This window comes from Pelophylax lessonae, assembly GCF_965119305.1.
Source record: "Pelophylax lessonae genome assembly, chromosome: 11".
Lineage (NCBI taxonomy): Eukaryota > Metazoa > Chordata > Amphibia > Anura > Ranidae > Pelophylax > Pelophylax lessonae.
In genome coordinates this window covers 136179219-136192967 of record NC_138778.1, presented here as the reverse complement: position 1 = coordinate 136192967, position 13749 = coordinate 136179219, and the positions used below count along the sequence as shown (strand labels likewise).

The following is a 13749-nucleotide window of genomic DNA, read 5'->3' as shown; positions in this document are numbered from 1 at the left end:
GCTGTCTCCCTGAAGGGGTGGAGAGTACCTGTCAAAAACAGGTACCCGTTCCCCCCACCCTCTCCCCTGAAAGATGCCAAATGTGGCAATGGGGGGGGGGGGGGGGTTGTAGGAAGCAAATGGGTGGAACTCCGCTTTAACACAACTCCTGTTGAGGCTAGAGCTGTTCAATCAGCAGGGTGAATGGGCTTTGCTGAATGCAGAGCTATAGTCTGAAGAGACAACTGCTTCCACACAATGCATCATTTATTTTCCACTTGTTGGCAACGCAGAAGCCTTTCTACTCAAGCATTTGCTGCTTTCTTTCTGAAGTGAATATACTGTAAGGCTTTTCAAACTTTTTATTTTCATGTACCTGGATACACCTCTTAGGCTAGCCCTGAAAACTCATCTCTTCAGAGAAGCCCATCGCACATCCACCTAACAACTGAACTTTTAAGTCTTCCATCTGCTCATTACTCCCAGTTATTACCTTTTGTACCACTTAGGCCCCTTTCACACGGGCGCACCGACCGACGGAGTCCGTTCTGCTCAGCGGGGATCGATCCGCCAATCCCCGCTGAACAGGCGTGTGACAGCTCCATCGTCGCTCTGTGTGCAGAGACTGAGCTGTCAGATCTCCTCTGTCCTCTATGGAAAAATCGGATGAGAACAGACCGCCTGTCCGTCAGTGGCGGCTGGTGCTCAAAATTTTGGGGGGGGGGGGGCGCAAACATGTGATAGGCATTGCTTTGCGGCAAAAAACGCTGTAAAAAAACTCTCGACTTTGAGGTCACAAAAGTGTAAAAGGGGCCTTCAGTAATCAACGTATAATATGCCCCCTTTCAATGCAGAATGACCAGCGTGCCGTGCCCCCTTTCAATGCAGAGTGACCTGCGTGCCGTGCCCCCTTTCAATGCAGAGTGACCTGCGTGCCGTGCGCCCTTTCAATGCAGAGTGACCTGCGTGCCGTGCCCCCTTTCAATGCAGAGTGACCTGCGTGCCGTGCCCCCTTTCAATGCAGAGTGACCTGCGTGCCGTGCCCCCTTTCAATGCAGAGTGACCAGCGTGCCGTGCCCCCTTTCAATGCAGAGTGACCAGCGTGCCTTCCCCCCTCTCAATGCAGAGTGACCAGCGTGCCGTGCCCCCTCTCAATGCAGAGTGACCAGCGTGCCGTGCCCCCTTTCAATGCAGAGTGACCAGCGTGCCGTGCCCCCTTTCAATGCAGAGAGACCAGCGTGCTGTGCCCCCTTTCAAAGCAGAGAGACCAGTGCACTTACCTGCAGCAGCGGCTTCTCCTCAGTCCCCACATCTCCTCGAGTTCTCCCGCCTCTTCCTCGGCCAATGGCATGGGTTCACCTTTCGGCCAATCAGGAAGCGGGTCTCAGACCTGCTTCCTGATGGGCCAGGCGGAGGATCCGTGTGACAATAGCAAATTGTCATTTGCTATTGTCACACAAATGGGTGGGCTAGGGCGCAGTGCTCTGCGCCCCAGGTCCACCCTTTTCTGAAGCCTATTAGAGCCGGAGGCTCTAATCAGGTGATTCAGAAAAAAAAAAAAAACTCCATTGAACTCCATGCGTCTTGCGCCCCACATGTAGATTAGGGGGCCAGATGCATGGATGGGGGGGGCGGTGCCCCCAACGCACCAGCCACCACTGCTGTCCGTTCTGATCCCATCCCATCCTCATGATGGATGAAAAATAGGTTTCCATCTGTCCGGATTTCACAGACAGGATCGGATAGCAGGAGGTGTCAGCGGAGATGTCTCAGCTTGCACCCGCTGCCCCATAGGGATGCATGGAGCATCTGATCAGATCCGTCTGAAAAACTGACAGGCAGATTGGATCGCCCATGTGAAAGGGGCCTTACCCCACCCTGTTAGATTGTTAATGCTCATGAGCAGGGCCCTCTTAACCCTCTTGTATTGTATCATATTGTAACTGTACTGTCTCCCTTTATATCCCTGGTGACCATCCTGTGGCCCTTTGGCACTCAGGGTCCCTTCAGACACTAATCTGTTTCCCATTTACCCTATTATAGTAGTGATTTCTAGCAGTCTCACATAATGTCTCCAGTCTAGGACTGTCTCCTGAGGTATGACCCCAGTCTTCAGCAACTCCTATAGCATTGTTAGAGTCTCTGACAGTCTCCTGAAGCATGTTCGTAATCTCTGACCATCTCTTGCATCATGTGCGCAGCCTCTGTATCAGGTCTGTCAGAAGACGCTAACCATCCCTCCAGTTTCCTGACTGCTAGTCTTTTTATCCCAGTCTCAGCTGGAAGGGCGGTTGAGATCCTACAGCCAGAAATATGGGACCTCAATAGAAAGTACACAGATGCTAAATCAAGGAACACCAAACAAGCACTCACGGTTAGTAGAGAGAGAAGTCAGCAAACAGTTAGTAGAGAGAGAAGTCAGCAAACCAAGATCAACAAAAATCCAAAGGAGTAGTCCACAAAGTAAGGTCAGGAACAGGCAGAGTTGGCAACAGCAATCAACGAAATCCAAAGGCGTAGTCCAAGAGGCAAGGTTGGGAACAGGCAGAGTCAGCAACAGAAATCAACAAAATCCATGTTACCAACAAGACCCATACTAGGGCAAAGACAGGAAGGGGAAGTGATGATTTATAGGATCACTAGATTATATGACAGCCAACAGCTGGACACAGGGTGGGGCCAGCATCCAAACTCAAGGAGTAGAAAAACAAGGGTGTAACTCAAAAGGAAGTTCCCCAGCGGCACAGGCAATAGGGAACCTTCCTAGGAACATCAGGTCTTGGGATCGGACACGGCGTGACACTCTGACCATCGCTTATAATATGTCTTCAATCTCTGACCATCTCCTGTATCATGTCCACAGACTCTGACCATCTCTTGTATCATGTATGCACCCTCTGACCATCTCCTGTATTATGTCCACAATCTCTGACCATCTCCTCATTCTCCTGTAGTATGTCTGCAGTCTCTGATCATCTCTTGTTTTGTGTCTGCTTTCACGGCTAACGAATATTCACTGAGTTTTATGTGTGGTTCTTTGGTGATGTCGGGGGCCCCTTTTATCAAGAGAGTTGACCATCATTGCTTCATATTGTATAGTGCTGTGAAAACTGTTGGCACTCTTTAAAGGGTACACTAACAAGAAAAACAGCGCTTGCAAAATGACAATAACAATACCCCTCAAATACATAAAAAATTAGAAATAATTAATATATGAAAAATGCTCTAGTGCTTAAATGTAATATATTCAATAAATGGTGCAGTTCTTTGAAAAAGTGCTGATAGTGCTAAAAAAAAAAAAAAAAAAAAAAAAGTCCAATATAATGTGCAATATAATTGATGAGAAAAAAGTGCTTGTAGTGCTGCAAACGACAACCAGTGCAGAGTGTTTCAATCACCTTCTGGGACCCTACTCACCAGAAGCGATGGACCCTCCACTAAGGGTCAAATAAGGGTACGGAATATATTAAATAGTAATTCTCTGGTTACAAATGTATATATTCAGTGGAATATATTTCTCGCGCCTAGGAGTGCCTAATCAGATGGTTACTAAGGTTGATGGGTAATAATGGATATATATTGGCTGAGCAGCTGCTATAAAGTGCAAAGTGAATATGTAAGAATTCCCAAACTAGATGAGAAAAATATAGCGCTTGCTGATGTATGCAGGGAACTATGGGAGTAAGTATACAATGGTATCTAAAATTTCTAAAACCATAGGCTGTGCCCCTAAGACATATGTATATATATATTAGATATTAAAATAATTAATGTGCCAAAATCAAGTCCAACAATTCACTGTGATAATAAAGTGGAGTGATATTCAAAATAGTTCATAGGTGACTCATTGGTGAATAATCCAAAAAAACGCCAAATAAAAAAGGAGAAAGTGCTGGTGCTTGGTGCTGGATCCTCCAATGGGACAGGATGTCCGATCATGCAGATATTAGGGAGAAGATGTAAACTCACCAGATAAGGTGGGTCTCTACTACCTTACGGCAAAGAGACCAATAGAGCTTTGGTGACCCTCCAGGTCTGACTAATGGCAACTGCTGGGCTCCTATCCCTCTCGGCCGGAATGCCCAAAATGGGGTGTGCGGATTCCTCACGGTTCCTCCGGATATATTTTTAGGGAAAAAAAGGAAGGCTCCGGATGGTGCAGTACCATTAAAACAAGTTTATTGTATAAAAATTGTTGACAAAAAGCTGGTATAGAGTAAAACCGCTGTGCAATACCCTCTATTGGATGTCTGTAGCGTGGAGAGCGGCTTGCGTTCCAGGCTCGCTTCCGGGTTTGACGGCGTGCGTTCCACCTGACGCGCGTTTCGTCAGAGCGTAGTGACGTCTTCAGAGGTGGAGACGTACGCTCGTATGGGGACTTACATACGATGTGTGCCTCCCTCTGCTCCTCCTATCCCGGAAGTCAGTGTTCCCAGCATCCCTCGTCACCTCGTAACGAATGGGCTACGGGATACAATAGAACATCCGTGGACAATAAAGGAAGGAGCATCTGGCTGCGCACTCGCAATCATTATTATCTAAATATATTCTTACGGGGTCACTTCTTGGAGCTTAAAACTAAAATTAAATTTAATTCTTTTGCTTGTCAGCCCACTCTATCTCTAAAGTGTCCATAGATGCAATATATAAATACATTCTAGGGGCACAGCCCATTTTATGGTTTTAGAAATTTTAGATACCATTGTATACTATACAATTCTCTGGTTAACCACAAAAATCTGCCATCTGCAAAAAGGGAATCCCAATCTCCAACTAATCGCTGAGCATTGCTTGCAGATCCTGTATCAAAAAAAGAAGGGGGTCATTTATCCGCGTCCCCTGCCGCTGTACCCACTGAAAGGGGGTTCCGTACCCACTGAATGTGGTGCTTTCTCACAAGCTAGACAGCGGTGATGCAGGGTGGGCAGCGAGAGATGTGTTCTCTCTGCTCGCTCACTTACCTGCCTGTCAATCCGCTCACCCGGGCTGCTGGCCCGCCCACTCCCATGCCTGTCATTCTGTTCACCGGTGCTGTCGGCCTGCTCGCTCACCCTCCTGTCCACCCACCCTCTCAGAGCGCTCACCTGCCGACTGGCTCACTATTTTCTCAAGGGGGGGCAATTGACCTGTTGCCCCCTTCTGGATCCGCCCCTGTGTGCAGGTAACTACAACATATAATAATTATATGTGAAAAATTACAAAGCTCCTAGGTAGGCTGATGCGACTGCTGAACAACTGCAGAAACTTTGTTACTATTGTTTACATTAAGTCATGCTTGTTTTTAGCACTATTTATTATGGCCAGGAAAATGCTTACTTGGGGCCCTTTCACACACTGAGTCCGTCAGGCGGACTCCGTTTTCTCAGCAGGGGATCGATTCGCCGATCCCTCGCTGAGCAGGAGGATGACAGCTGTGTCTCCGCTCTGTGTGCGGAGACACAGCTGTCAGGTCCCCATGCATCTCTATGGGGGAATCGGATGGGAACGGACTGTCTGTCCGTTCTCATCCGATCCCGTCCTATCCGATGGATGGAAATTAGGATTTGCACAGATTCTCCCCTTCCTGCATTGTCCCCCCCCCCTCCCCCGGACAAGTCCGGGTAAGAAACAGCAAATCAGGCTGCACATGCTCAAATTGGTCTCTATTGCTGGAGAGAACATTTCCTGTTTGATCATACCTAGTGAGGTCATATGATGTTGATATCACACATTTGGGCATGTATAAAGATCCTAAATGACAGCCCAGTCCTTGCCTCTTCCTCCATGCCCAGTAACTAAAAAAGAACACAGTGGGTGGGATGTCATATCTTGATTGATGGATTATCCGTCTCCCATAAAAGCATGAGGACACAGACTATAGAGGATTTCAAGAGGCAGTGATTCCATAAACGAGATAACACTACTGTACAAGCTACTGCAGTGTTCTATATTACACATGTAGCAATAAGCTATGAGGTCCATCCCACCTGGGACCCTACTGTCACCTCGCTAACACTCTACCTCCTGACATCCTCATCTTCATCACTTCTGGCACTCCACTGCCGCCATGCTAACACCCTACCCCTTATTATCCTCCTCTTCATCACACCTGGCACCCTACTGCTGCCTTACTAACACACTACCCCCTGTCATCCTTATCTTCATCACACCTGGCACCCCACTGCCACCTTACTAACATCCTACACCCTGTCATGCTCATCCTCATTACACCTGTCACTCCACTGCTGCCTTGCTAACACCCTACGCTCTGTCATGCTTATCTGCAGCTTAATTCAATGTTGAGAGGACAAGGGTCTCTTCTTCTCAAATGTGTGGTGGTGGGTAACGGTGTCTGTGGATGGAGGTTTTTGAAATATGGAACACTACGTTAGCAATAAAGATGCCACCCCGGGTGAATGATTAAGTGTTACTAAACCCACAACAGTGAAATCAGTCAGTATATGCATTAAAGCATACTTGTGGAACCTAAGGGGTTAATACTCAGAATTGTGTAAAAAGGCTGTTCTCCCCTCCTTCCACTGACTCCTAATAATTTCCTGATATTTGCAGAGTCCATAGAGTCAAGCTGTACATGCTCAGTTTGGTGTGTATTGCTAGAGAGTTTTTCTTTTTTCTTGGGGGGGGGGGGGGGAGGGGTGCATGTGATCAGTACAGGGCCAATCAGCACTGTCCAGACAGGAGGTCAGGGGTCATGCATCCTCGTAGGACAATCCTGGGAGAAATGAAAACTCCTTCTGTGCAAGCTTTTACCAGACACTCACAGAAGTCACAAGATTGTTCTAATGGCTGATGAGAAAAGGTATTTAGCAGTTTATATTATTCACTGAAATAATTGTAATTCCATGTTCTGTGTACTGTGGAAGACCAGATATAGTAAATGCAGGATCTGGGTTTAGTAACACTTTAATCACTTGATGACTGCCTAACGTACATTTACCCAGGCAAAGTGTCTCTATTGCACGAAATCACATACCTGTACGTCATTTTGTGCGATAGCCACTAGGGGGCGTGGGCACGCCACCGAAGGCACGATCGTGTATTAATTGGACAGAGGGGGAGCCAATCAGTGGGTCTGGCAGATCCGATGTCCGCTGGCCAGCCGCGATCGTTCCCAATAGAGGCAGTACGGTGGTCTCAAGGCAAGGAACAAGGCAGATCGCCATTCTGACAGGGAAAAGATATAGATCTTGTATTCTTGCTAAGCAGGAACATGGATCTCTGTCTTCCCCTAGTCAGAGCAACCCCCCCACAGTTAGCAAGCACCCCCTAGGGACGCATTTAACCATGTGATCGCCTCTAATGGTAACCCCTTCCCTGCCAGTGTCATTAGTACAAGAACAGTGCATATTTTTAGCACTGACCACTGTAATAAAATTCACTTGTCAAAGTGTCCGTTAGGTTTCTGATTTGTCTGCTGCAATGTCCCATTAAAATTGCTGATCATAACTAGTCAAAATAAATAAAAATGCCATAAAAATATACCATAGTTTGTAGACACGATAACTTTTGCGCAAACCAATCCATATACACTTATTGGGATTTTTTTTTTACCAAAAATATGTAGCAGAATGCAAATTGGTCTAAACTGATGAAGAAATTAGATTTTTTTAATTTTTTTATTGGATGTGTTTTATAGCAGAAAGTAAAAAATATTGTTTGGTTTTTTTTTTTTCAAAATTGGCGCTCTTTTTTTTGTTTATAGCACAAAGAATAAAAACTGCAAAAGGTGATCAAATACCACCAAAAGAAAGCTCTATTTATGGGGGGGCATCATTTTTTTTTTTTTTTTTGGGTACAGCGTCGCAGGACTGTGCAATTTTCAATTCAAATAATGCAGTGCCGTATCGCAAAAAAGGGGTTTAAACCTTCCGGGACTTAAGTGGTCAACAGATATATTTAAAAGTAAATATAATGGCATAGTGAGTTACCAAACAGCATCTAATCAGAGTTATTCTCTTTCGTCGCTTATCCTTGCCCTGGGCACTGAACTATCCTGTGCTAATACTGGTCTTCACAAAAGAATTGGGGGGCTACACTAACCCAGCTTGTAAGGCCAAACTAAATAACACACCTCAGGAAATACCGCCATGGCTAACAGAAGATAGACTTAGAACTAAACTATAGAAACTTAACATAAATAAATCACCGGGACCGGATGGCTTGCACCCGAGGGTTCTTAAAGAGCTCAGCCAGGTGATTGCCAGACCATTATTCTTGATCTTTAAGGATAGTTTACAGACGGGTATGGTGCCAGCTGATTGGAAAAAAGCCAACGTGGTACCAATATTTAAAAAGGGGCCGAGATATATCCCGGGTAACTATAGGCCGGTCAGCCTAACATCAGTAGTCTGCAAGATTTTGGAGGGGATGATAAGGGACCACATACAAGACGTTAGTAATGAAAACGGTATTATTAGTAGTAATCAGCATGGATTCATGAAAAATCGTTCTTGCCAAACCAATCTATTAACCTTCTACGATGAAGTGAGCTGCCACCTAGATAAAGGTAAGCCTGTGGATGTGGTGTATCTGGACTTTGCAAAGGCCTTTGACACCGTTCCCCACAAACGCTTACTGTTCAAACTAAGGAAGGTAGGTATGGACCATAAGGTGAGTACCTGGATAGAGAACTGGCTCCAGGGGAGGTTGCAAAGGGTGGTGATTAATGGGGAATACTCAGATTGGGCGGGTGTGGAAAGCGGGGTCCCCCAGGGTTCTGTCCTGGGACCAATCCTGTTTAATTTATTCATAAATGATCTAGAGGAGGGGATATCGAGTAAAATCTCAGTATTTGCGGATGATACTAAACTAAGCATGCCAATATCTTCTGGGCAGGATGTGGAAACCTTACAAGCGGACCTGAACAAAATAACGGGGTGGGCAACTACATGGCAGATGAGGTTTAATGTTGAAAAATGTAAAGTAATGCACTTGGATGCCAGAAACCAGAAAGCAAGCTACTCACTAAGGGGGAAACCTCTGGGTGAGTCTAGGATGGAAAAGGACCTGGGGGTACTGGTAGACAACAGGCTTGGCAGTGGCATGCAATGCCAAGCTGCTGCAAGCAAAGCCAACAGAATACTGGCATGTATAAAAAAGGGGATTCACTCCAGAAATAAAGAGATTATTCTCCCAATCTACAAGACTCTGGTCCGGCCACATCTGGAGTATGCTGTCCAGTTCTGGGCACCGGTCCTCAGGAAGGATGTGCTGGAACTGGAAAGAGTCCAGAGAAGGGCAACAAAAATAATTAGGGGAATGGAAGGCATCATCTATGAGGAAAGACTACAAGCACTGAACCTATTCTCTCTGGAGAAGAGACGATTGAGGGGGGATATGATATCAATGTACAAATACTGTACTGGCGACCCTAGCATAAGGAACAAACTATTCAGAAGAAGGGAATACAATAAGACACGAGGCCACTCACTAAAACTAGAGGAAAAACGGTTTAACCTTAAAATACGCAGGGGGTTCTTCACTGTAAGAGCAGTAAGGATGTGGAATTCTCTTCCGCAAACAGTGGTATCAGCAGGGAGCATCGATAGTTTCAAAAAACTATTAAATGGGCACCTTAAAGACCACAACATACAGGGGTATACAATGTATGGTTAACAGCAAACATCATAGGTTAACCTGGATGGACTGATGTCTTTTTTTGACCTCACTAACTATGTAACTATGTATGTAACAATTGTAAAGTGAATTGGCCTTAGCACATATAAAGAAAATTATCTCCATCAAGCTGATCTCTTCCGTATGTATAAGGAAAAATAAAAAATACTATACATTCTGTAAAGATATGCATTTTAAACATTACAATTTTTTTTTTTTTTTTCGTTTCTTTTTTTTTTTGAACAGGCCACAGACCACACTTTCTTACAGAAGTGTCATTATCATCATGGAGACAGCAGCATCTACATCAAACCCAAATTACCTCTACCAGTGTTCACAGTGCAACATTACTCTGGACCTGTCACATACCAGGTGATCTGTGCCGTGCTCTTTACTGTGTGTGACTAGGAGAAGAAACAAGAATCACACCAATATGGCAATTTTATGTTATAGGTCCATAACTTCCTGAGCAAAAACAAAGACAGACTTCCAACTGTTGCCAGAGATGTCTTGGCCCAGAGTCGGTTGAGAGTAATAAAGATCTTTTGTTTTATCCATTCTGCTGTGTCTCATGTTTCCAGTTCCTGTTTATGTGATACTGTAAAATTTCTCCCATCCCTGTTGTTTATCTCTCTGTTCTTTTTAACTTTTTTTTTTAAACTGCAGAATTACTAATTTCCTTAAAGATCTCTTTGCATGAAAGCATGCTGTCATTTGTGCACCACCAATGTCATTTCAGTTACTATCTCTTGTTATATCTGTTGCTCCAGCTGCTCTCAGATCTTTTCAAGAGATCTCCTAAAATAGATCAGGCTCAGACGGGAAAGTCTAAAGGTAAATGCCCAAGATCTACATTAATTGGGAGTTTTCAGCTGCGTCTACAGGACCTCATTGGCCGACTTAAAAGGTATGACTAAAGGGGCAATGAAGGATTTGGCTTATCATATTCTGAAGGCCTTGTTCACCCTATGGTTTATTTTTGGTAGAGTTTGGTGCTCTGTAGGTATATATGACCCTGTCAATTGCCCTGCAAAGGCTAATAGTATGGCTCACATCACTGCTGGGGTCGGAGTGTTTTGTCTTAGTGGTCCAAATGCTATCTCCATTGTTCATATTGAAGCTTCCAGTATATGCCATCATTTGCCATCCTTTATATCAGAGACACCATCACTGGCCATCCTTTGTATCAGACAGGCCATTATTGAATATCCTCTGTATCAAAAATATCATCATTGGCCTTCTCTGGCATCAAAAAGTCCATCACAAGCCATCCTCTTTATTAGAAAGGCCATCACTGGCCATTAGAAAATCACCATTGTGAGGTGACAGCAGAGGCCCCTATTACACTGTGCTGGATATCATCATCCATATTCAATCAGAAGTCTGCAGTGCACATAAATTTGCTCGGCTAGCATGCTGTACTGAAGACATTAGTCTAAACAAGGCTGGCACATAAATCGTCTAATGCAAATATGGCTCTTTGTTTCATATATGAGGTGTGTCTAAAAAGTTCAGTGAGACCCCGTTCACACTGGGGCGATCCGACTTGCCGGGGCGACCTCACAGGTCGCATCGCGCAGCTCGCACCGCGACCTCGGAGCGGCCGGCATGGACTTCATAACATTGAAGTCAATGCAGGTCGCTCCAGATCGCCCCAAAGAAGCTCCGGACCCTTTTTCTAAGTCGGAGCGACTTGTGTCGCTCCTATTAGAACAGGTCCACAGCTTCTCTATGGCAGGCGACCTACGGCGACCTGTCAGGCGACCAGGTCGCCTGACAGGTCGCCCCAGTGTGAACGGGGTCTAAATGGTATCATTAAACAAACAAAACAGAAGATACAAATAAATTGCCTTTCTCTTTTGTTCATCAACGGACACGGCACTCCATAAAATCATAACTACTAGGTTATATTGCCTCCTCCAGGAGTAGGACTAGGCAGAACAAAACACAACTGGCTAAACCCACGGGCCGTACTCAGCTGGTATAAAATCCTCCTTTTTTGCTCTAGGTATGCAGTTTTAATCTGTCTAGTCAGAAGTAAGGACCTAGTCTCCCTGCTAGGATCTCTGGTCCTAACAATTTGTTTCTCCTTCCATGCATTTGTTTTGTTTCTTCTTTAATTTTATATTTCAGATGGGGCTCCTGTGACCCGGTTAAGGCTCTTGTGTCCTGGTTAGGGCTCTTGTATTTAGCCTTGGGTTTTCTTCCCCACCCCTCATTTTGCTTTTGGCACTGCTTTTGGACATCCCAGTAGTTATGATTTATGGAACACTGTGTCCATCGGTGAACGAAAGGGAAAATGGGATTTTTGTATTTAATGTAAAATACATTTCTCTGAGTTTATTGACACAGCACCCACCCCTCTATGGAGTTCTGATACTTCTAATATTGCTTGCTACTAAACTAATTACCTAGATCAGAGAGGGGGGTTATATATACCAGCTGGGGATGGCCCATGGGTGTAGCCAAGTGTTTTTTGTTTTGCCTAGTCCTACTCCTGGAGGAGGCAGTATAACCTAGTAGTTATGATTTATGGAGCGCTGAGTCCGTCTATGAACTCGGAGAAATGTTTTTTTTACGGTTAGTACAAGAAACAAATTTTAATGGTCTTTAAAATAACCGCTATCCTTCACAACACAATTATGGCAACGTTCATAAAGCTTCTTGAAACTGTTAGCAAAGGCCTCTTTAGAAATCGATCTCAGAACCACTGTCACACATTCTTGGATTGCGGTCACGTTCCCAAAAGGTGTGGCTTTCATGATGCTCTTCAGGCGGGGAAACAGAAAGAAGTCTGCAGGTGCCAGACCAGGGGAGTATGGTGGATGATCGAGAACAGGTACCCCAAGAATTGGCACACACAGATCGCATCCCCTGTGACGACGGTTCGCAGAAAGAATGGATCTTGGTCACACATAGTAATGAAATCTCCCGAGGTTTACATCAGTTTTGCTTTCTGTTCGTCTGTCAGCTTGTGAAGCACAAACCAGGAACAGATATTCCGCTTACCCAAATCTTCACAGGCAATGGTGTGCACCGTGTCCTTGCTAATGCCCAATTCCTCTGGCATCAATCAAAGAGTCAGTCGCTGATCTTGGTGCCAACATTTATCGCACTCGCTTGACCATGTCTGGGGTTCTGCTTTTCGATGGCCGACCAGAACATGGCTCATCCTCAGTCGTTTCCTTCATGTCGCAAAAACGTTTGAACCAGTCGTAAACATTTTCTGCTAGCGCTTCCGTCCCATACACTTGCACTAACATTTCATACATCTCCTTCGCAGTTTTCTACAATCTCTAGCAGAACTTGCTGTTCACTCCTTGCTCCATTGCACTGTGACCCTACCTTTTACACTGACTATGTTCAACTGCCCGCAGTGGGTTTGCCCTGACGGTCACGTGTACTTTACACTAGGAGGCGCTTCTCGACTTGCCTCTGGATAGCCACGTGCATGCCCGTGCACCTGGCCCATGTTGCCGTTGAGCTATTGGACCATTCACCGAAATATTTAGACACACCTTGTATTTCACTGTGTAGCCTATAGAGTTTCTGTTATGAAGACCTTACCCTGACCATACACATGGCAATGTTCAGTAAACCACTTTCAAGCCACTGGGAATTTAAATTATGATGGCAAGTAATTAACAGAAAATAGGCAGTCTACCACCCAGGAATTTGGTCAACCACTAGAATTTGGTCAATTGCGAAGTCAAAACTGGGAAATTAATTTGAACAAATATGTGATTGTATAACTGAAGTATATTGAAAGTGGTTCTAAAGGCAGAAGGTTTTTTATCTAAATGCATTCTATGCATTAAAATTAAAAACCTTCAGTGTGCAGCATCCCCCTCTGTTCCCCTAATAATTACCTGAGCCCCATCTTGATCCAGTGCCTCGGCCGTTCGGGACTCTCCCTCCTGATTGACAGATACACAGCAGCGGTGCCATTAGCTCTGGCTGCTGTCAATCAACATCAGTTAGCCAATGAGGCATAGGCATGCACAGGGGGTGTGCCAGGTGTGCCTGGGTACATCCTAAACACCCCTGTGTGGTGTATAATCTCCCTGCTGCCCAGGCCCATGTCATTACTGGCTGCTTTCTTCTGAATGAGCACAGTGAAAGATTGGTATAGATCGCTCAGTGTGTTCATTCATA

General features: G+C 45.2%; 1 protein-coding gene across 1 annotated transcript in view; it reads left to right on the top strand.

Moving 5' to 3' along the window:
- Positions 1-13749, top strand: part of LOC309567430 (unconventional myosin-XVB-like) — a gene marked incomplete at both ends in the record, with an annotated part of 200390 nt that overhangs the window by 164832 nt on the left and 21809 nt on the right. Inside the window, 3 exons of the mRNA XM_082272829.1 lie at positions 9841-9966; positions 10048-10214; positions 10334-10428. Coding sequence (XP_082128955.1) covers positions 9841-9966; positions 10048-10214; positions 10334-10428 — 388 coding nt within the window. The remainder of the gene's footprint in view (positions 1-9840; positions 9967-10047; positions 10215-10333; positions 10429-13749) is intronic.